General features: G+C 45.7%; 1 protein-coding gene across 1 annotated transcript in view; it reads left to right on the top strand.

The window, feature by feature from the left end:
* Positions 1 to 24,611, top strand: part of SCFD2 (sec1 family domain containing 2) — a 426,762-nt gene that overhangs the window by 384,018 nt on the left and 18,133 nt on the right. Inside the window, exons 6-7 of the mRNA XM_026508880.4 lie at positions 7,521 to 7,666; positions 19,565 to 19,699. Coding sequence (XP_026364665.3) covers positions 7,521 to 7,666; positions 19,565 to 19,699 — 281 coding nt within the window. The remainder of the gene's footprint in view (positions 1 to 7,520; positions 7,667 to 19,564; positions 19,700 to 24,611) is intronic.

The following is a 24,611-nucleotide window of genomic DNA, read 5'->3' as shown; positions in this document are numbered from 1 at the left end:
AGGTAGTGGGTGCCTTCTCTGAGCCCGGCGCTCTGCTAGGGCTCAGCAGTAGACCAAGCAGAGCCCATGTCCCCACTGGGGATTTATGGCCAGTTCTCCTCTCCTTTCCTCCTGTACCATGTGAGCCATAACTTAGGCCACAGGCTAGGAGATTCCAGGCCCTTGAGCAGGATTCAGTGAACAGAGAGGCCATGGGATCAGTGAGGGCTGGGAGCCCGAGGAGGGAGGCTTATGGAAGGACTCCAGAAAGTGGTCAGCCTCCCTGGGCCCTGTCCTGGGCTCTCTGTGGCCTCACCTGGATATTTCTGACTCCAGATCTCTTTGTGAGGCCAGCCTCCCCAACACAGTCTTGCCAGCAGAGTTATGCCATTCGCTCCACACCGGCGGAGGAGGCCCTGCCATGTGGTATATATATAGATCCAGGACTCCATGAGGAGAGAGGAAATGAGCCCTGTAGGTGCTAGACTCTGACAACCCAGACTGTGACTTTATGGTAGAAGGACTGAAAAGTCCCACGAGGCCATCAAGCATTAGACGCCACTGATACAGCTGCCTGTGTATAAACATGGGACCTCAGAAATATGTTTATAGATATACTTTTTTGATTTATATATGATATAACATAAATTAAAGAGTACAAATAATATACGTATCATTCATGTTTCCTCGACCAGCTTCCACAGGACCCATTCACCAGAATGACTGACGTTCTTCAGTCCCTCTATAAAATACAAGGACTAATGCCAACACTCTGACCCCTCGAAGCTCTAGGGCAGTCTCCACGTGCCGGGCACATCTGCTCGTCCTGGTTGCCTGTGTGATTCCCAGGAGTCATCAGCCTGCTTATGCCAGTGGTGCTTATTATTAAGTTGCACACTTTAATTAAACGTTCCGCATTTTGATGAAATATGAATTCAAAAAGAAAATCATTTTTGTAAAAACCAGATGGAATGCTTTTGAAAGACTCAGTCAAGATGAGTCACTTTAAAAATGCTTTTGAGTTAGGTATGAACAAGGTGACTGTAGAAGATTGAAGGAAAAAAGTTAAAATCTAGAAGAATTCTGCTCTCAGATTGCTACAGATGGCTTTAGCATCTCGTTCTACTTGAAACGGATGCAAGTTGGAAATTGTACATGGTACATCATGGGTTTTTTTTAAAGTCATTATAGCAGACAAGACTCACAGAGAAGACCTTGGCCTTTCCTCGAAGATTAGTGAATAAAGGGACATTTATGATTTAATTTTAAACAAAATTATATATACATGTATATGAATATATAATATATAATGTAAATTATGTGTGTGAGAGATTGATTTTTCACGATCCCCCATCTCTGAAGGACGCACAGTCACCTCTGGGCCCCCAGCGCGATTGTAAAAGAGACTTCTATTATGGTTGTGCTTACACGCTTACAGGACGGCCCTACTCAAGGGTGGTCTCTATACCGTCAGCCAACCTCCCTGAAAGGTTTCAGGTGTGATGGCACTTGCTAAGGTTTATTTGGTTTTTTATTTTGCTTGGTTTTGTTTTCATTTGTCAAACATGTATTGAGAGCCATGAGAAAAGAGCCTAGTTTAGAAACAATGGTTTGGAGAGAGAGAAAAGGCAACGTCAGACTGCTGGATGGATGAGGGAGGTCATGACCTCCCAGAACTCCGTCCTTTCTGGACAGTCACACTCCCAGCGGACCTTTTCTCTCACTGCAGCGGCGACCCCTGCTCCGGGGCTCTGCTGAGCGGCAGGGGGCCAGGGATGGAAGCTGGGAAGCGGCCTGATGTTCCCAAACTCGGGACCAGCAGAAGGATGAGGAGGCAAGCCTTGGATAACTTGGATGAGAAAAGGGCCTCTTGACGAGGCTCAAATATTTTTTGACCCTAGCTCTTCCCAGTCAGATGCGAAGGGCCTTTCAACCTGGGAGGAGAATAATACTGCTGAAAGGGGAACATTTCAAATCCTATTTTAGCCCTGCCGCCCAGTATCGAGCCACACAAATGGCATGCTTCTCCTTAAGTGAGTATGTGTGCACAAGCTTGTGCACGTGTGTGTGCGCGCACGCTCACGTGTGTGTTTCGGAAGGCCTCCTGTGAGGGCTGCTTCAGCTCCAATCCAGGCAAAGGCCTTGGACACAGCAGCCTCCTGATAGGAGACGCTTTAGTTTCCTCAGTCCCTAAGGAACAAAACCAAACTTATGGAAAAATAGGTTATTTTGAAAAGGTTCCGAAGCACCAGAAATTTTCCAGCCTGTTCCCCGAGAGAGCAACAGAGGAGAGCTCGGCAGCCTGGAGTAAGGAGGGTAGCTTCATTCCAGCCATCCCAGGAGGATGGGCAGCTCTTCAGCCTTACTCCATTTGCGCTTTGTTGTGGCTGGAAACGTGGCTCCCTGCCGGGTACAGAGCCACGGAAACCACTGTTCTCTCTCTCCCTGCTGAAGTTAAGGGACTTCAGTAAGTGGAGACGGGGGAGAGGAGAGCAGAGGGAGGGGAGGTGCGGGCACAAGAGCTCTATTCTGTTGCTCTGAGGAGTAACTGGACCCCTGCCCGAGAGATCCCCGAGCCCTCCAGAGAAAGAAATTGCAGGGGTATGAGTCATCCCCCATTTCAGAAGAACACAGGGGTGCCCTGGGGATTGGGGGCCTCCCTTATCAAGGCGTAGGCAACTGAAGTACACAGATCGTGCTTGGCTAAAGGCTAGGATCAGCTTCTGGTTTATTATCTATTTAACTAAGTGGATTAAATGAGAATTGACTGGAATTGTACACTTAGAGTTCCTTTACAAAACACTGTTATCTCATAAGCTGGCTTAATGGAACAGGCTGTCAGGGGCTTATTAGAAGTAACTGAATACAGCGCCTTACAGAGCAAAGATCCAAAGAAGGGTATACAGCCTGGCTGGGAGACCTCACAGCTTCTGTGGCTGCGAAAGACAGGCCTGGAGTATGACTGCAAACCGCAATGTTAGCATCTACCCCGAGGGACAGGCGCAGGTCTTCCCAAGAAGAAAGGCATTTGCTACTTACTCCATTTTAAAAGCATTTCTTCAATATGAAGGCTGAATTAAGAGTTTCATTGATATTTTATATATGTGGTCTCAGCACATTTGAAAGACAGCAGAGTGGGGTGGCTAACAGGACCATCTTTGGAGTTAGACTGCAAGGGTTTGACCCTTAGCTTTGCCACTTATTCGTTGAGTGGCACTGTGTTGGTTGACTTCCTAAGGGCTCAGTTTCCCCATCTGCAAAGTGGGACTGCTATTAGTAGCGACCTCACTGTATTTCTGTGGAGATTCAATAAGCTGAGACGTACACACGTCTTAGCATAGCCCCCGGCAAGGTGATGGTCTACTGAGCGTTCAGTGATCAGAGCTACTACTCTTGTTGCAGAAAACATTCATCCCATTTCAGAGCTTTTGGGCCCACATCAGCTTTAGCTATTAATTGCAGTATGAATCTGGACTGGGCCACATTCACCGAGGAGACTCTGGATGGTGGGGGGCAGTGGACATGGAGGAGCTCAGGTCTGTGATCAGCAGGACATTTGGAACCCTGACTTTGCCAAGGATGGTGATATGATCTTGCACAGGTCATTTATCTTCTCTGATCCACATTTCTAAAGTGTGTGGTGGCGGGGGGAGCGAAACTTTCATTATAGGATTTGGGTAAGTGAATGTAAATCCTGCTTTTGGTAAAGATCGATGTAAATACGAATAATGCTCAGAGACCGGCCTGGTGTCCCAGAACCATGTACACTGTGGAACACTGGCTTTGAGGATATCAGACATGGTGGAAAGAGGTGATGCTTTGGACAGAAGTTGCTCACGTGCAGTTTATTTGAACAATGAAAATAATTGACTATTTTTCAGGAAAGTTTTACTTTATTTGTGAATTTAGGACTTTTAATTTTCCTTCCAACAATGTGATAGCCTTATTTTTCTGTTGGGTTCCTTTGAGTTTAATTTACCGGTAATCTGTAAACGTTTCCGTCAAACAGTCTGCTCCACAGTTGACCTAACTCTCTGCAATTACACATTAATTTCTATGCATAATCCACAATTTCCATGAATTATCTATAATTTTCAGTAATCTACAATCCAGTAGATGATTCTGTTCCACTCAGTCTAATGGATGAATGTCATGTTACTTTCCAAAAAATTGAAATAGACCATATGAAAGATTGGATGACTCTTTCTATTTGATAGAAAATGAATTAGATTAAATAAAAAATTTAGCCTAGTGGCAGCTGGGTGGCTTCATCGGTTAGGTAGCTGACTCTTGATTTCGGCTCAGGTCATGATCTCAGGGTCCTGAGATCAAGTCCTACCTCCAGCTCCATGCTCAGCGGGGAGTCTGCTTGAGATTCTCTCTCTCCCTCTCCTTTTGTCCCTCCCCCTGCTCAAGCTCACATGCTCTCTCTCTCTCTCTCAAATAAATAAGTCTTTAAGAAAAAAAAAAAGATTCTCTCTCTCCCTCTGCCCCAACCCCCCAACATTGCTTATGCTCACACACACTCTCTCTCTCAAAAAAAATGTTTAGCCTGTTAGCTGAATCCCGTTTTAGAGGAATTGAAACATCGTGCGTGGTATTAGAACCAGCGATGTCTTCTTATTTTCATGCCTTTTTTTACTTGAAAGACTAGTACAGAATGTCCAACATTTAGATATAATTGATATGATTTCCCATATTTTAAATGGCTCAGGCTGAGAGTTTAAGGAAAGAAACTACACGAATGAGCGAGAAGCCATAACCTTCCGGGGTTTCTTCCGGTTGGTTATTGACTAACGCACAAGCTGGTCTGTCAGCTAGGGCTGCAATGCCAAGGGTAAGCATGGGGTGAGATCAGCACATACCCTGTACCTGTGGATCTTCACTCTTTTGGGTTATGAGCCTCTGCAAGAATCAAGACACAGTTATGGACATGGCCCTCAGAAAATGACACACTTTCTCTCGTCCACAAAGTGTGACATAGAATTCTGGGGAGTCACAGGAGGTCCTGACTTCCCTCCATGCCCCCCCCCACCACAGCTCACTGAATGTGGAGGCTTCCTCTCACCGTGCTTGACCACACTGATTTTTTTTTAATGACTCAAGTTGGATATTTCTGGAAACCAGGAGTTAAAGACTAGTCAGAGAATTTTTATGATACAGTGAGCAATATACATATTGGTCTTTGTCCCCAGTTCCTGGCATACAGCTATTAGAGCCCTTGGAATTTCCAGAGTGATGAGAGTGTCTCGTAGGCTAGTGGGATGACTAGTGGTTGGGGCCCCTATCAGCTTCAGGATGGAGGGCTGGTTGCCAGAAAAACAAGGACATGTTTAGAGAGTTGAGATTTCAGCCCCACCCCCCAACCTCCAGGGAAGGGAGAGGGGCTAAAAGTTGGGTTAATCACCAATGGCCAGTAATTTAATCAATCATGCCTATGTAATGGAACCTCCATAAAAACTCTTAAACAATAGGGGTGGAAGAGCTTCTGGGTTAGTGAACACCTCTAGGTGCTGGAAAGTGTCAAATGGCGGGGTCCCGTTGGCAAACAGCCTGGCAGTTCCTCAAAAGGTTAAACACAGAGTTGCCAACTCTACAGCAACAATTCTACTCCCAGATATAGCCAGCTAGCTAGCTAGCTAGATAATACGTAGACAGATAGATATCCAAGAGAAATGAAAACATATGTCTACATAAAAATTTATAAAACTTAGCAGCATTATTCATAGAACCCAAAATGTAAAAATAACCCAAATACCCATCAACTGATGAACACATCTATAAAATGTGGTGTATCCATACAGTGAATTTTGTCAGCAATAAAAAGAAATGAGGTAGTGATGTATACTACCACTTGGATGGAACCTTGAAAACATTATGCTAAGTAAAAGAAGCCATTCCCAAGCAATCCTATGTTCTGTGGGTCCATTTATATGCAATGTGCAGGGATGGTAAACCCATAGAGACAGAAAGCAGCTTAGTGGTGCCGGGGACTGGGAGGAGCGTAGAAAGTGGAGTGACAGTTCACAAGTCTGGAGTTTCTTACTGCGGTGATAAAAATATTCTAAAATGGATTGTGGTGATGATGGCCGTACAACTAGGTGAATATACCGACAGCTATTGGATTGTACACTTTAATCATATGGTAGTTAATTTGTATGGTATATGAATTATATCTCAATAAAGCTATTCCCAAAAAGGAATGCAGGCTCTGGATCCAGGACGTCTGTGTTTGGACGCCTGTGGAAGTTCTGGTGTCCAGTGACAGGGATTTGGGTGCAAGTACTGTATTTGGAAAGATATTTCTGGAAGCATAGTCAGGAAGTAGAAGAGTGAGCCAGGGAAGGAAGGAAAGCCAATAAAGGGGCATTAAGGAGTTTGTTATTGTTGTGGGCAGCTGGGGCTCCATCCTTCTGGGACTGAGCAAAGGCTTTGGAGACCACACTTCGGAATTGTGCCCCCAGGGAATGAGAAAGCTAGGTTGTTCCTACAAATGCCGACTTCCAAGGACACCCAGCCTGCCCCACACAGAGGCCAAGTGTGCTCGTACAACCAGAGGAAGCCCACAGACAAGAAGAGAGACAGAGACAGAAACACAGAGACAAACAGGAGATAGGCTGCAGGTACTTGAGGTCGGAAGCAGAGAACACGAGAACTGTTCCCCAAACCTACAGTGATGTCCAGGGTGACTGAGCAGATGTTGGCAAGCATTGCCAGCGTCTGTTCCCAGCGGATGTTCCCAAACCACTCTGTACCTTGCTGCCTGCCTCCTTAGAATGGGGAACATAATAGCTCCTGTCTCATAAGGGTGCCGTGCGGATGAATGAGTTAACGTATCTGAGTATTCGAGACAGCCAAAAAATCGCATCTTGGATCTTTGTTTTTTAAACTTCTGACTTATCCATGATCATTTCTCTTCTGAATGGGCTTCTAACAAGATAGAGAAGAAATCCAGCTATTATAAGTGTCAAAGAAAAATAGAATCATTGCCGAGAATAGTCTTCTTATTAGGCCCTCTTTGTGTGTTACCAGCTTTGAATAGCTGCCTTTTGAAAGGCACCATATGCTTTGTGAGCACATTAGGCAGATGCCCATCCCAGCAAGATCTGTTCCCGGAGCAGCTCTATCATCTCTCAGTCTTGCTCTTCTGCTTTCCGGAAACTGTTGCTGGGATTCAAGCAAGAGAGGTTCATCACAGCACTGTCTGGTACTTTTCTTTGTGTCTCCCCCTGTTTTCCCAAAGCTATGTTCTGAGCACAGTAGACGCTGGGGAGCTTTCTTTCCGTGAAGCTTCTACAGTGTGGGGACTGAAGCCAGTGGCTGCCATTCCAGGTGACTCTGAGTTCTAATTCTGTCAAAGACATTTACACTTGGTATGTTTCATTGCTCATGGATGGTTAAAACTGCCCAATTGGGGAACAGCCAGGGTAAGATAGGGTTAAAAAAAAAATCCAACCGTGTTACATCAAGCTCAAGCCGTCATGATTAAAACTTAATTTAAAGATGTGTTCACCCAAGAAAATCTCTCTGGATTGTTTCAGGCTGTGACTCTTCAATTAAGCTGACATTTCCCAAATCCAAAATTGCTGCGGATGAGCTCTTCACCTCGCTTCGGGATATCGCTGGAGCTCGGAATCTCATGAAACAGTTTAAGTCTGTGTATGTTCCTGGAAATCATACCCACCAGGCAAGTACATATGTTTTAAAGTAACCATCTAATCTGTGTTGTATTTTTAGGATTCAGAGACTGCAAAAAGAAATGTCCGTTTTAGCCTCTCTAAAACGAGGGATTTGTTCTAGATGAAGTCCAAGCCCCCTTCCGGTTCAGAGTTCTGGGTACCCCTGAATCTGAAAGCCTCTTGATTCGTTTGCACTTACAGGCTTGATGCAGGGAGATGAGCACTGGCCTGGGGGCCAGCCACTGCTCTATAGCTGTCCCATATGCTGTAACCTTAGGCAAATCCCTTTACTTCACTGGGCCCTACTTTCTGTGGGTGCAGGGGAGGGGCTGGCCTTCTGTGATTCCCAAGCTTTGAGATCTAAGCAGTCCCTAATCATTCTGAACAATTAGAACAGAATTACCGAATAATACTATGGCAAGGAAAAAAGAAGTTTGTGACAACAAAACCTTTGTTATTTAAAATTCCCCCACCACCTCCTAAGGGCAGTGGGGGACTTTAGAAGGGTGTTTTGAATAGTGCGTAGGAAGATAGTATGGGAATCCAAGATTATAAACTCATTGAGGGAGAGGCCCCCGAGAGACCCAAAAGGAAGCTTAAGGACTGAAGAAAGGCTGGAGTCATGGAGGCTGGGCTGTCTCTGTTGGACAAGGATGGAGACACAACTAAGGTTCCTGGTGGCCAAAGATAGCTTTGAGGGAAGAACGGATGTTTCTACAGGAAAGATCATTAGCGGAGTATGTGCAAGCATCTTCTCCTTCGTCTCCCCCTGAAATCTCAGTAAAATCCACTCTATTTGCTATGGCTGCTTGGGGAGTTGAATGTGCGGTTAGTAGGGACTCTGCCATAGCGAGGGGTTCAGTGTCAGAATGCTGACCCTTTAAGGTGGGCAGATAGACAAGAGCTAAGGTTATCTGCGATAGTAGCCTGGCCAAATCCAGACTCTTTCTCCCATGTATTCTGGGAGTAGTAGCTGATACTTGAAGAGTGCTCCCACATTGGGCTTGTCCTTTGATCCTCACAGGAAGTAAGCCAGGGAAGCATTATTACCCTGAGATCCAGGAAGGCCACGTGACTTGCCAAAGGTGGTCAGGGCCAGATGCCAGGTTTTGGCTGCCGCTACAAGCCTCCTCCCCGCTATTACCATGGATCTCGTGAGGCTCTGGAAGTACTGACTGATGGTGCTGCTGGGCGGCTGCGATCACCCACCAACATATGAAAGACCTTGGAAGCTGGCTCTCCACTTAGTACGCAAATTCCCATCCCTTGGTCAATGTCCTGAGAACACCACCACCACAAAATACAGATAAAGGCCCTCAGATCATTCATCGTATGTAGTTTGGTCATTAAAAAAATCACCAATCTTAAATACAGCAGTATGGACTAGTTCTAGAAGACATAGAACTGGTGATTTATGATGAGCTTTAGACCAAAGAATGTCAAGATGCAAGTGGCTGCTATAGTTACAAAGTGCAAATAAACCACTAAGTTAATAAGCTCGTTTCAGTTTTATGATCATCATTGTGACTAATTTAGCCAAATTCACATAAACATGCATTAGCTATAAATCCTGGGCATGATAAGCACAGTGATAAATGGCTTTATCTCCTAGGCTTTATCTCCCTGCTGCCAACACTGTCATTTCTCCAGACCTCCGAACCCTGTCCTGCGGCCATTGCCTTCAGAAAATGAACTTTCCTTTGTAGTATATACTCTCTTACAGTGAGTCAATAACATTGACCCATGCACTGAAAATCCTGAATGTCAGTAAGCAGGAAGTAGGGGCAAGGTGGGGAGTATGGGTATCTTGTGGTGATTTAGTAAGTAATGATACAGACACATGCTCTGAAATGTTGTACAACCATGAAAATGGTTGAGACAACTCCAAATGTGCTTAGCAGGCCTGTGTGTGAATCCTTGGCTCAGGCTTTGCTTCTCAGAGAACTCAAACTGAAACAGAGGTTTCTGATTTGTTAGGTTAAGAAAAAAAAAAAAAACCACCTGTAGATGATTCCGTCAAGCATTTTTCTATTTTTGTTTAGAAAATAAAATAAAAAGTATATGGGTATGTATATTTAATAAGTCCTTAAAAATTAAGGAAAACTTTATAATGGTTGCCTTGTGGGGGATAGGCAGGGTTGGTTGGACAAGGAGGAACTCTGACTTCCTACTTTATACTTATGTGGACAGAGAGTTTTTGATGGGATTATGGGTGATTTTTACCTGTTCAGGTTTTTTGGTAATTTTTTAATTTAAAGTTTTCAATCATAGGTGTAAGCCCAGTGAGGACAGGAATTTTGACCTGGTTTGTTCACTGCCATATCCTCAGTGTCTAGAGTGGTATTTTCCATATAGTGAATGCTTAATGAGTATTTGTTGGGGGCATCTTGAATGCAATACATATAGTTTTATCATATATCGGAGGATTTGGTGGCATGCAAAGTATGTATCATGAGAAAAAGACAAATGTCGAGACTAGATTCAGAGTCCCCTGTGTCTAGTTTTGAAGATGGGCCTTGACCGGGCAACTTTCTGTCATCTCTTCTCTCAACTGGGTCCTCAGCCCTGAGGCCCTGGGTGGTGGGGTCGGGTTGGGGGTGGGGACCATGCTTTCTATCTAGCTCCGTGCTGTTTCTACACAGCATCTAGTCGCCATGTTCTGGGCTCCCTGGGATACCCAGGAAAGCATTAGACCTGGTCCAGCTCCAGATTCCTGTGCCAGCTCTGACCAGTGCTATGAGTTTAGGCTCTCTCCCCTGGATCCCAGGGCCCCTACCTGCCTGCCCCACACTCCCTCCTGCACCCCTCTTTCCTACTCTGGAGCACAGGCTGCCTCTCAGAGCCACTCCTCTTACCCCTGCTAGCGTCTGAGGCATTTCTTCTTTAACCTCCATCCTTTAGCCCTTTGGGAAAGTGTGTCAGCCTCAGCCCAGAAAGCAGACATCACTGTCATCATTTCAAGGAGAACATGATTTCATACAAGAAATCAACCACATATAAAATCTCTGGAAGGGCTGGAGGACTGGGATCTAGACTGCATTTCTAGAAATGATCCAGATCTCACACACCTGGCCGTCCAAGGGAACCAGCCCCGCTGCAGCCAAGCGAGTGCCATCATGGGGATCACGAGCTGCCATCGAAGCTCTTGACTTCCAGAACCTACTGCCGAAGCCGGACAGCACATCCTTGTGTGCTCTCTGTGGTGTGTCTGCAGAGCCTCGCTCCGTGCTCGCCTCCTAGAGGGTGGGTGGGTAGATGGCTAGGTGGATGGATGCATGGGTGGATGCATGGGTGGATGGATGAATTAAAGGATTCTGGGCGGTGAGTCTTATCCACAATGGCATTTCTTATGCTAGTAATTTTTAGTGAGACCGAGGTTAGCCCGGAGCTAAATAGCAGTATCGTGGGTTCGAGCCCAGCATAGCAGCATTGAGTTCATAGGTCCAGAGCCCTACCAACTGTGTGACCTTAAGCAGGTTACTTCACCTCTCTGTGCCTACTTCCTCCACTGTACAAAGGAGCTAATAATAATAGTTCCTCCCTCGTAAAGATGCTCAAATGATTAGGTGAGTTAATACATGCAAAGCTCTTAGGACAGGAGCCGTCAAAGACAGCACTATGTAAGCATTTGCGGTAACAGTTGCAGTGAAGGACAAAATAGGCCTTTTTTTTGGTCCTTTTTTGTAGCATTTCACCTTTTCTTCTGCTAGGAGAGGGGCCACATGGAAGGGGAGTCATTCTCAAGCTGACTGTACCGTTAGCTGCTGTGCATGGTAAGAGTTTATTGCTGACGTCCGTTGGCTTGGAAAGGTTGTGTTTGCTCATAGACTCTGTTGAGTGGAAACCTAAGGCCCCAGTTTGCCTGTGCAGCAAGTCTTCCTATGCTTTTGTTTCTTCCTGCGAATGTTCCAGTTTAATGGGAGGCTTACCCTCGTCCCTAAACGCCGCCATGTTTGATGTGCCGCTCTTACTGCTCTTGCTCAGCGGCAGCATCAGGAGGCGGTTAGGCCAATGTCTCAGGGCGAAGAGCTTCTGTGCCCTTTCAGACGAAGTACTGTATGACTCTTGCATGACCTGCTTTGGCAGAAGTCTGAAAGTGCTGCGCTTGCTGGGGAGAACCTCGCACACATGGGTACTGTCTTGTGCCTCCGGCAGGCTGAACAAGAGTACTTAGCCCAAGGAGGCCTGACTCAACCGGCGCCTGGTGAAACACGGCTCTCTGAACAGTCTGCAGCCCCAGTGCCCTTGTCGACAATCCCCAGCCCTGGCTGTTCTTTTCCAAGTGCTAAGCTCTCTTCTTCTCCTTCCTCCTGATTCTATCTTCCTCACTCCCGACCTGCCAGTGCCATTTTTGAAAGCAGTGACACAAGATGGGACTAAACTGGGGCTAGGAGACTTGGCTCTGTCCTGGAGTCCGCCTCTAACTGCCTGTGTCAACTCAAGCAAATTAGTTATAGCTTTGGGCTTAGGTTGTTGGGGGGGTTTTTTCATATTGAAGTTGAAGGGACTACACTTAAAATGTTACAAAGTAATCTGCTTCTGGTTTGAAGGAAGGATGGGTGGATGGAAGGATGGATGGATAGATGGATGGATGAACAGATAGGCAAATGAACTACTTTTTAATCAGCAGAGCAAACCATTTCCTTTAAGAAGATGAAAGGGGAAAAAAATCAGTGATAGTAAAGCAAAAAATAAACAGAAATGAGCCGTGGAACAGTCCAAGCCGTCAGCAGTTTTGAACAGATGTTTTTCTGTACAGTCATGGATTGAGACAAAATGAATACTCTCTCGACTAGAGTATTAGAATCAATTTTGCGGAAAAGGGAGAAGCATCTAGGACTGAGAGGGCCCGTGGCTGCACCAACACCCATCAGCAAAGCCACGGGTGGCAGAACTGACTGATGGGGATGTGATGGTGGCAACAACTCAGGTTTTCTTGGAAACTGATTATCTTGGACCATCTTTAAGGTGCACCAAATTCAGGAAGATGTTGGAGTTAGACTAGTTTCTAGAAATTGTCCCTGTCTTATGTATAATGCCAGAAACTGCTGCTATACTCAATACCTTTGTTCAAGAACTAGAGTCAGGTCAGTAAAAGAATCTTCTAGACCTACTCCCATTTTATCCACCACAAACAAGTAACCAGAGACATAGACATAAATATTTTATTCTTCATATTTTGATTAAATATAGTATTTTAAGTCTAGTTTGTTTTAGAAGAGATACTGGCCATTTAAAGGAAAAAGAGAACGTTTCTGGTATAAGATCAATTTTTTTGAAACTTCAGCTTTTTCACATTTAATGCCAATTGGGGATCTCATTAGGCTCTGTCCTCATGAAACTGTCGTAAAGGGCCACGTGATGGTTTTCATAGTTCTACTCACTTTTGCCTTTATGGACCTCTTCCTTTATAAAAACTATTAAAAATTATATTGTACAATTACATTGGTACAGAGACAATATTATATATCAAAACATTATCTTTGACCTCAAAGTTCATTTTTTTCCTTCTGATTTTAAACTAATACATTTCCATGGGCCCCTAAAAGTCTTGCGGGCTCTGGGCACTGTGCCTTCTATGCCTAATGGATTAGTCGGCTGTGGGGTCAAAGCCCCCACTTGGCACCAGTCTGCCTAGGACAGGAACTCAGCTAGCCATGAGGGAGCCGCAGGCGTGTCTCTTCTCTGGAGTAGTCCTTGAGATCATTCGTGATGCACTCACCCAGGAGCTACTCAGTTTGGTCCCAAAGTAACAGCTCAGAAGTGAGGGAACTAGACTCACATGGGGGGAGGGGTGGGGGAAGGAGTCTCCTCATATCCTCTAGGAGCCAGTTTCTCTGGAACAATTCCACGGACATAGCTTCCAGCGTTCCTCCAAGGGACATGCCCAGTTATACAAGAGTCATCGTGCTCAGAGAAGCCCAAAGCTCTGGTTCTCTGGCCGGTATTTCGAGCTCTCTCCAGTCTAATGCAATTTACTAAGCCGGGGTCGTTTTTATCATAAGCCATCTTGCCTGGCTACAGTTTGACATTCTTCTCTTATCAGGTTTCCAGGGAAACAGAGCTAGAAAGTTAACCAAAGGTCAAATTCTTATGCAGAAGAGGGGGAAAGGGTTTAATAATCCTTTGCCTATAACATTGCAACTTGCCAGTTAAAGACATGATTATATTAATGTTTCAATACGGACTTTACCGTGTGTCTGTGGCAGAGACAATGTATGTTCCCCAAAGTCCATTTCCTTTTCCTCCCAGGCACACTTAGACCACAATTTCCAGATTCCCTTGTGAGTAAATGTAGGTTGGTGACTAATTCTGGCCAAGAACAATGGGTAGAAGTGATAGAGCTCGTTTTCAGGCTGAGGCCATAAAATCTCTCTGGAAATCCTCCATGCTCACTCTCTTTCATCCGCTGATGAGATGTAAATCTTCCGAGTGGGATGCCAGTGCCCTGGGGAGTGGCGGCGACACTGATAGAAGGAGCCTGGGTACCTGTACGGTTGTGTGGGGCAGAGACCTCCTAGTGTCAGCACACACAGGACGTGATATAAACAAGAAATAAATGACCAGCAAGGAAAGGGAAGAGCAGTTTGTCTGTGTTTTTGATTCCTCTCCTCCCCACCCTCCAAAGGTGAACTGACAGAGTAGGTTTGATCAGGAAAATTAAATTACTCTGCCCAACTCTCTTAATGTCGGAGCAGACCACACAACTGATCTCCCCTCCAGCCCACCCTAACATGTGAGGAAAACTTTGAGCAGAGCACTAGGGGAAGACATCTCTCTCCCCTATCACCACCTTCTATGTGGTTCTTTACTGAGAAATGGGTGGCTTCTGGCTAAATAGAAAATTCCATGACAGTCAGAGGCTTCTCATCTAAGAAGCCATTGCTGAAGCCGGGCATTCCAGTCAGATTTCAGTGACATGATTTGGGACACAAAGCAATCCAACCTAAGTGGCTGAGAGGAAGGAGCCAAAGGTTCTCGACATTAAAAACCCTAATTGTAAAAACTAAGAAATGTGTTTGCTAAGAAGTCATGAGGCCAGTACTGCTTTAATGCCTGAGAAAGTCTTTCCCAAATTGTGCTTTTTAAATGGACAGTGTCATTTCGTCATTCTGTGCTTAGCTGTTTTAGTAAAGAATTAGAGGTCTTCTTCTATATATTTAAGTGGGAAAACATATCAACATCTCTTCAGTAAAATATATGGTTTAGTGTGCTTTGGGTTAAACGTAAAAACAGAAATAAAAGAAAAAATTCAAACTGGCTTAAGCAAGGAAAGTAATTTATTGGATCCCATGACTTAAAAGTCAAGAGAAGGGACAGTGTCCAGTGGTGAGGAGCCATTGCTAGGGTGATGCTGGTGGGAACAGCAAATCAACGGGGAAGAGCACATTCTCCCTTGCGCTTCCTGCCTCCACTATCCCTCTAGTGCCCCCTGTTGGCAGAGTCTAGCAGGTCTAGATGGCAGAGTCTCAGGCCAATGTGGCATAACTAAGTACAGAAGACAGGCTTTGGAGTTGAGAGAACAGCTTAATGACAATCACATCTCAATAGAAAATGATTTTTTCCAAATTGCTGTCAAACGAAAAGATAATCAGAAAGAACGCAGCCAAGAAATCTAAGAAATGAGTATCACGGAGCTAAGTCAGGCAGTTAATTAATGAAAGCATTTATATTATTGTTCTAGATTATGTGATGTGTTTATCTGTTACTCTCACTCTCAATAAACATTACCTACATACTTAAAAAAATGAAAAGATTTGCAGCCTTCCGCAATGGCATACAAGGATTACAAAATCCCAAGAATGAAGGTATTAAGGGACTAGCCCTTCCAAAGCTCTGCTCACACCCAAGGGGAACCCCAGCTCAGTGGGTATTTTGTCCTGGGTGCTTCATTGCCCAGAGCTTAGCTGAAAGTGGAGCAGGGGGGAGGACAAGATCCCCAGTCCCTCCACACTTCCTTCTTTCCCCTGCTCCCCCAGACCACGCTGGAGAGAACCATCACCCCCGGCCCACAGCCCCCTGCATAGAGGAGGTCAGAGTCGAGCATTTTAGCTGGATGACAGACTTCTGTGTCTGAGCTCCTTCGACCACCACCACTCTTCCTCTTTGCAGGAAGTGCATCCTTCAGAGAGCAACGACCTTGTTGTATTTTTTTTGTAGATTGGGGGACATACTCTCTCCTCCCTTAATCATGACAGCCTAAGTGTATTTCTCTGGGCTTCTGCTTCAAGTTATTCTATATAACCATATAGAGGCTAATAAAATAAATAAATGTAAGCTCCTGGAAGGAAGGCATGGCTCTTTATTTATTTATTTAACATAGCTCCATGGCCAGCACGGAGCCCAGCACGGGGCGTGAACTCACGACCCTGAGATCAAGACCTGAGCTGAGGGGCGCCTGGGTGGCACAGCGGTTGGGCGTCTGCCTTCGGCTCAGGGCGTGATCCCAGCGTTATGGGATCGAGCCCCGCATCAGGCTCCTCCGCTATGAGCCTGCTCTTCCTCTCCCACTCCCCCTGCTTGTGTTCCCTCTCTCGCTGGCTGTCTCTATCTGTGTTAAATAAATAAATAAAATCTTAAAAAAAAAAAAAGACCTGAGCTGAGATGGAGAGTTGGATGCTCAACCGACTGAACCCCCCAGCTCCCCCAATTTCTTTATCTTCCCTTTGCACTTTGTATCCTTAGAATTTCATTCAGTTGCAAGTCACAAAGATCTGAGAGCTAGTGGCTTAAACATAGGAGGGTTTGTATTGTCATGTCAAGTAGATGGCTTTAGTCTCTTCTTGTTAGGGTGCTGGCGGCCCCACCAGCCATCACCAGCCAAGGTTGCTTCCAGCTCTCAGCTCCAGCATCTCTAAGGAACGGCCCTGTTTCCCACCGTGGCCGCCGTGCTTCGGGTACCATTTCCATGTTCCAAGCAGCAGAACAGAGAAAGGGAAAGAGCAGACCCTTCCCTTTTGAAAAAGGAGCATTTGCAAGACCCACTACCCTCCTACCTGCATCTCACTGTCCAGAACTTAGTTACGTGGCTGTACCTGGCTGCAAGGAAGGCTGGAGAATAGACTCTTTTAGCCAGCAGATAATGTGCCTGCTAAAAACTAGATTCTATTACTAAGGAAGAAGTCAGTGAATATTGATGAAATGCTGATAATGCAGAATATTGATCAAAGGACTTCTCTTTGGAGAGCAATTTAAAGAGATTAAAGTTTAAGTTGAGAGTCAATGTCCAGAAAGGCTGAGATGACAGAAGGGCTCTCGAGACAGTTTACTTAAGAGGAGATGATGTGCAAACTCCAGAGGCCATTCCATGACCTCATTTTTCTTTAACATTGATAATATTTGTTGGATTATGTTATGATTCCAGAAGTATACCTGTGAACTTTAGAACATGTGGAAAAAGAAAAAATAATGTCCCCTACTCCTAGAACCTAGAGATAGCCCTAATTACATTCTGGTGTACTATACTTCAGTCTCTTCCGTGCATAAATAATTTGTTAATTTTTAACAAATTAAAAAAAATAGATCATTCTTGCTGTTTGTAGTGGCGTTTTAACTGTTTTTGGAAAAGCAATATATTGAAAAGTCTCCTCCCCCCCCCCCCCCCCGGCCTTTGTCCCTTGTCCTGCTCTCCCGTCCAGGATCACTGCTCACGGCTCTCTGTAAATCACCTCACAATTGATCTTTTATACATTTCAGCAGCTACAGACTTCCAAATCCCCTTGACACATTTTACATAAATGTCAGCCCCGCACACACACTGCTCCTCACCTTGCTGTTTCCACCCACACTTTATTCTGCTTTTGGCCAGATCAACACAAGAGCTTCTGTCTTCCTTCCTCTCTCTTCCCTTCCATGCCATTTCTTCCGGTGGGGGCGGTATCCCGCTTATTAACCAGCTCCTTCTGATGGGCACCTAAGTTGTTTCCCGTCTTCTGCTATTACAAACAATAGCAGCCTTTTATAGGTCTCATTTGCATATGTTAACATATTTATAGGATAAATCCCTAGAGGCCAAATTGTCAGGTCAAATGCACTTGTAATTGTGATAGGAGCTGCCAAATGGCTCTTCACACTGATTGCACAATTTGCACGCCCACCAGCAATATATGAGTGTGTTTCCCCACAGCCTCATCAAAAGTGCATATTTTCAAACCTCTCCGTTTTTGCCTGTATGATAGATTTTTAAAATCTATCTTAATATAGCTTTAGAATGGGGAAGTTTGAATCATAGTGTTTGCTTTTGTTTTTTGTGTTTTTATTTGTTTTTTAAATTTCTGCCTTAATGGTATCCCTGCCCAGTGCTCTACCTTTCCTGAGTATTTCCCTGTGAGATCTCTGGGTATGCAGTAGTCGGTTGGACTCATCAACAGGAAAGCTACACCCCTCAGCTGAACAGTTGCTGTTTCTCCTATCCCTTGTAACTTGCATACAATGCACATTACATTCTAGCTAAACAATTGTGTTTTTTAAGATTTTATTTTTAAGCAATCCCTACACACAACATGAGGCTCGAACCTACAACCCCAAGATCAAGAGCCTCATGACTGAGACAGCCAGGGACCCCTAAATAATTGCTTATTCTTTTGATGGTTTGTACCCTGCTTTATTTCTAAAATATATATTTTTTAAGATTTTATTTATTTATTTGACAGAGATAGAGACAGCCGGCGAGAGAGGGAACACAAGCAGGGGGAGTGGGAGAGGAAGAAGCAGGCTCATAGCAGAGGAGCCTGATGTGGGTCCCATAACGCTGGGATCACGCCCTGAGCCGAAGGCAGACGCTCAACCGCTGTGCCACCCAGGCGCCCCTATTTCTAAAATATTTTAAGTAAGGAAGTTGGAGCAAAGAGTCAAAAAATGACTGTAAGGAAAGCAAGATGAAGCCAGAGATGAAGTCAGTCCACCCAATAGCTCAGCACTTGCTGGAGGCAGGTCACAGACTCGGCCAATGCAAAAAGCCAAAGAGTTCAAAACACCTGGGCAGGACTGTGTCGGAACCTGGCTTCTCCAAGTCTGTACTAATCGCCAGAGCATGCATAGAGGAGACATTCATTCTCCTCTCAGCGATCACGCTCCAAACTCATGTGCCCTGTGGGACTGGGGAGCAGAGACAGCAACAGGCCTGGGAGAAAGGTGGTCAGCTGGTGGGAAGGGAAGAGCAGAGGACAAGGAAGAACTTGGTAGGAAAGAGAACAAGGCAAGAGGAGTGGGGAACATGCTTAGAAAGTGCACTGGTCAGAAACAGCTGCCTCCAAATACTATCTGAACAGGCATAGATGTGCCATTTATCACACTGCAGCAGGTCAACATCAGCTTCATTCTACTGGAATTCTTATGGTACCATGGGGCCTGCTTTCTCTAAGCCCTGACCTGGTCACATTCCTGTTTGGCATCTTGGCTTTGTGTTCTGGCCAAGCCCTACTTGGAGTTGAGCTCTATAGAGGAAGAAGGGAATGCTTCAGGCTTGGATCGTGACAGTACATCGTATGAAAACATTCCAGTTCCTAGTGGAGGGAAGCATAAGTCTAAGAATGTTCAGGAAAACTGGAGACCATCTTCATGTCTGTCTCAAATGACAATACTTTGCTTTCCAGTATTCTTTCTATATAAAATTGTCGCTTTAAACCCAGATTTTAAAAACTAGTCCTACTAGGATTACAGCTCCAGTAAGAGGTATTTGCTGGTAGAAGGGGGTAAGAACAAAAAATAGCGTTAGGGTATTAGGGTGAAATTTACCCCAAAAAACAATGTTGTTACAGTTGTCTTTTCAGACACACAAAATTATAGCCATTGCTCAGTGTCAAAAGAAACTTGTTTTTGCTTCATTCGGTGCAGATAAAGCTATCGTCTCTCCAGACAAACCAAACAAACCCTGTAACTTACAGCACAATATTTTGTCTTTCCAGGCATGCTATAAGCCATTGTTGAAGCAGGTTGTGGAAGAAATATTTAATCCCGAGAGGCCAGATCCTGTGGATATTGAACACATGTCTTCAGGCCTCACTGATCTCCTTAAAACTGGATTTAGCATGTTTATGAAGGTAAAGTAACCATGAAGAGGTAATCCTGATTGTACTGCCCTCTTTGTTGGGCATGAAAATGCCGGCACTCCGTTCACCCTGGGGAGGGCCACGTAAGATAACACCCGGGATTTTGGCTTTTCTGAAATCAGGTGTAATCTTTATTTAACTTTGGTTATAAGCAGCCTGACCTTCCAGCCTTATCCACCTTCTTTTGACCTAAGCACTATGGTCTTTTTTTCGATCGATATGTGAGGATACAAGCCCCCCAGGACAACACGAGTGAAAACTTTTCTCCTCCTTGGCCCACATTTTCACTTAATCCAGATACTATTCACGTGTCTTAATGATGGTCTCTTGCTCTTAATTCTAGAACTTATGTAGAATAAAGAATAATTCCGCTCAGTCACATGACTAGCATCACCCCAAATCTATTTGAAAATGACTTTCATTTTAGCCTAGTGGACTCCCAGGTTCAAGTGCTTGACTTTCTCTGGCTAATATCAAAGAGAGGTCAAAATGACCGAACAGCCTTTGCCATGGGGATGAAAGGAGGAAAAGTACACAAATGAGATCTATTTTTAACGCACTATAAAGTTTCTAAATTTAAAAGGATCTAAACAAAATTACAGACCGGCCTCCCGGTCTGTGCCAGGATTTCAGTTGTAATAACTCTTGGAAATAACAGAATGTTTTGCCCACTTCAAAGCCTCTTTGAAATCACGAATTAATCTACATAGAAGATCTGGCCTTTCAGAGTTCAGTAAATGCATATGCCAGGAAAACTGGTCCACTCGGACAGCCAGAGGACAGAAGCCAGACAGACTCTAGACAAAGCAGTAAATGGGCTGGAGGGGCCGCCCGGGGTCTCCTTCCTGCTGCCTCCGCTTAGCACTGTCTGATTCCGTGTGGCTGCTGGATTTTCCCCCTCTTTATTTTTTTAATAAAGTATTACAGATCAGCTTCTTAAAAGTGTGTGTGTGGGGGGCTCCTCTGTTGAATGTAAGCCTAAGGTTACCCAGAAGCCCTTCACAATGGCTAGTTTGCGTAGAAACTTCCAGACTAGACGTGGTCTCCAAAACCTTCTCCACTTGAGCACTCCCTTCCTTCACCAGCTTGGACTTCGCCCTAAGGAGGGGCTAAAATAACAAGTGTGGGCTTTCAGGCCCAGGTTGGTGAGGTCTAAGGCCGGCCCCACAGGCCCTGTGCACTTCCCCAGGCAGGCCGCTGCCTCCGTGGTTGACTGGGGGCACAGTGAAGGCTCCAGCCTGCCTGCTCTCTGCGCACCGGATGCATTTCCAGTTTGCAGAGACACAGGGCAGGCAAGACAAGGACTCTGTCTCACTCTTGTCCAGCGATGTCCCCCAGAAACAACTGTTCCTTAGCAAAAGGATCCTGTGACCAAATACATTTGGGAAACACTGGATGAAACAACAAATTCAATTGCTTCCGAGGGCACGGTGCCTTCAATATGCTGACGGACTTGGCAAGCGTCAGGCTAATATGGAGCCTCCCTTGTGGGACACGATCGGCTTCCGTTTTCCACTACTGTTTCATGAACCGTGACACATCACATTTTCAAACTACCCTTTTGCACTCTGCAGAGTGTTTTCTGCAGCTCTTCCTGTGATCAGAAGCTTCACTGTCTGAAGGAGGATTTTGCCTAGGAAGATGTTTGGGGCCATCCTGGGCTGCTGTGTTTCTCTGCCTTTGTATCCCTGGGGTTAGGACTCATGAAAAGATGCTCTGGCCCCTTAAGACCGATCTCAAAGGGAGGTTTCCAAGTGATGCATTTCAGAAAAAGGGGAAATTTGTGTTTTCCCAGCAGCTGTCAGAATCCATTCCTCAGCCCCCAGCTGCCAGGCGTCTGCTCTCAGTTGCCAGGAGATGTCATTTGCTGCAGGGGGTGGGAAGAGTCTCAGCGGGCTGGCCACAAAGCCCTCCCCACCCCACCACCCCAATGGAGAGTCATTTTGTTCTGTTTCTATATGGGCTTCCATGGCTGTCTCTTCCCACCACACCGTAGAACTTGAAAAGGAACACTACCTCTGGCTCATGTGTTTGGGGCTTGAACAAAATAAATGGGATAAATGTAGAGAAGAACAGTCAGTAGGGCTCTGAGGAATAACTGCAATTTCCCAAGGAGCTATGTCTTTGAGATGGAGGGAGGCCATCGGGAGAAAGCGTCTTCTACTCTGCTTTAAGGCCCATGGAGAGAAGAGGATGCAAGATGCATATCTAAGATTCTCCGCATCAAACCAGAGCTCTGTGAGAGGGAAGCCAAGGCCACTGGAGTTTGCCCTTACTAAAGCCAGAACCTCATCTGCAGCCTACGGCAACCTGTTGCCATCTCCTTCCCACATTGCTTTTGTGTGCTTTCCTCTATAAAGACTGTCCAGAGAAGTCTTCCATCCCCATCTGTTCTGGTTATCTCTGGCTGTGAAGGAAGCCATCCCAAAACACTGACTTAACATACTGTTGATCACTGATTTTATTCCTGAATCTGTGGGCAGAGCTCAACAGAGAGCAATTCGCCTTCAAAATGGCACCCGTACATGTCAGCACGTTGATGCTGTCCGTCAGCTGATAGCCCAGCCTGGCCCGTGAGCTAAGGGACACAGTTCTCTCCATCGCCCTGAGCTTCCTCACAGCATGGCGGCTGCGTTCAAGGGCAAGCATCCTAAGAGAGAGCCAGATGGAAACCTCAGAAGTCATGTGGCATCCACTCCACGGTGCAGTGTTCATCGAGGCAGACCCCCATACCCACCTGGTTCCAGGAGAGGGGACTTACTCCCTTCCTCTTGGAAAAGGAGCAGGAACATGAGAAGCAGAAATGACTATTGTGGCCACTTTTGGAAAACACAATCTGCACTCGGCCTGAATATGCCCTTGGCTGTCCAGCCTGACAGGGCAGCGTGTGGCAAATTCTAAGGGTTTTCCCTCCAGTCTAGAGGACAGAAAATCCACCCATAATCTTGACCTGGTTTCAAAATAAGTGCTCCCAGACAAGCTTGGATAATGAAAGACCTGCCTGTTTGCCGTCATTTTTTTTCATAATATAATCTCAAACCAACCAAACAAACAAACAAAAACAAAACCTTCCTGCGTGGTAAGACACCACAGGACTTTCCTCTCCCAGGTTCACTGTTGTCAGGCCCTGGAAGGTAAAGCAGACAAGCTGGGGAGAAGAGCAAGTGTACCCACAAGACCATTCTTCGGATGGTTCTGAGGCAGTGTTTCGAGTCAGCTACGTGCACTCCTCAAGCAGAGGGTAGACTTGTGGTTAGCCACATAAAGCTGTGGGCTTCAAAGGGCAATGCCCTGGGGGGAGAGGGGGGCTATCAAACTGGGGAGAAGCAGCTTTGGCAGAACCTGACATTCTTCAAACAACCAAGCATGTCTCCAAGATGCTTGTGCACGGAGCACCTTGATCTCCTTACAGGAAAGCTTGATAGTGATCTAATAAAGAAATTGAAACATACCTTACCCCTCTCGCTTCAACGTTAATTTAATTTAAAACTAGCATGTCTAATAGGCAGCACTTTTAAAATGCATTTCTGGAATTTGTGGTTTGGATTTCAGTCTCCTGAAAATAATATATTTTATATCTACTCCATGTGTTTGGCCCCCAACTTGTTTTGACTAAAGGACATGATTTGTCAAGATGTTTTCTCTGCTGGAATTGGCATGAGGAGGGTGGGTTTTATCTAATGAAATTGCATGAGGCCCTCTTACCCCCTTGTATGTATATGTTTTAAGAAGGTTTTTGTTGTTATTGTTCTATTTCCCATGTGGCCATGCTTAATTGGAAAAAAATCAAAGATTGGTGAAAAAGAGTCAAGAAGACCCAGTGCTCACCTCTGGGCCCTTCTCTGAATTGGTATGAATTGGTATTGGACCCCTCGCCTTGGGTCCAGCAGGGGAGATGGACGAGCTGCTCGGCAGGCCCTGAGAAGCTGGCAGTGAGAGGAGATCGGAACTGAAACTCTCTCATTTGCAGTGAACATGCCGACAAAGGGCACGACATAATCGTTTCTCGTGAATCATTTCTGGGGGACACGAGGAGGGTCCCGGGGAACTTGGGGCAGCCGTGTGGTGGGCCTCAGGAAGGATGGGGACGGGGAAGTGGAAAAGCCATCAGGAAACCAGACTGGTCTCCGGGACTCACCCTGGCCTGCAGGAGATGCAAACCTGTGGCCAGGACAGCACGGGTGCTCGTAAGTACCCTTGAATGAACAGCTAGGTCGTGATGTCACAGTCTTTGGTTCTGCTTAAGAGCTCAGCTTTGACGGAGGCTCATCTGTCTTGGGTCAAGTCTTGATTCCCAGGGAAGGATCTGGAGTTGGCGCACCTGAGGTCAGCGGCCCATTCCCGAACCGGTCGACCGTGGCTAAGGGGCAGGATCACACTGCCGCGTGCACATGTGGGTTGGATGCACATAGAGCAGGGGTGAAGCTGCCGTGGGGAGGAAGGGCAAAAATGGCGAGCCTCAGGGGAGATTTGCGGTCAGATCCTTGGACTGTAAGAGCTGGACACGCCTGTGGGTCATCGAGTCCAGCTCATCATTGTTCACAAGCAAACAAGATGGAGAGAGATCTGTTGGCGTGGCCCGTTCTACTTAATGGCATTTCTGACAAGAAGAAAACAGGTCAGCATTTGGCGTTTGTTGATTCGCTCAGCACACGTCCTGGAGTTCCTGTTGCAACACTATTTATCACCATTGTTTCGATTTTCTTCTTCTTAACTCTGCTCCATCCCCTGAGGTGAGGCTTGATTTGTGTCTACCACCAGCTAAAAATGATCCGTTGGTTCTAGTGAGAGGGAGTCTCACGGTTGGAATCATTAAACAAAAACAAAAACTTGGTTTGGGCAGTCTATGAACTTTGCCTGTGCGCTATTACTGAGAGCCTCTCGTGGGTGCTCGCCACTGTCA

Source organism: Ursus arctos, unplaced genomic scaffold (assembly GCF_023065955.2).
Source record: "Ursus arctos isolate Adak ecotype North America unplaced genomic scaffold, UrsArc2.0 scaffold_9, whole genome shotgun sequence".
Taxonomy (NCBI): Eukaryota; Metazoa; Chordata; class Mammalia; order Carnivora; family Ursidae; genus Ursus; species Ursus arctos.
Note: the sequence above shows the minus strand (reverse complement) of the source record. Positions and strands in the feature narration are given on the sequence as shown.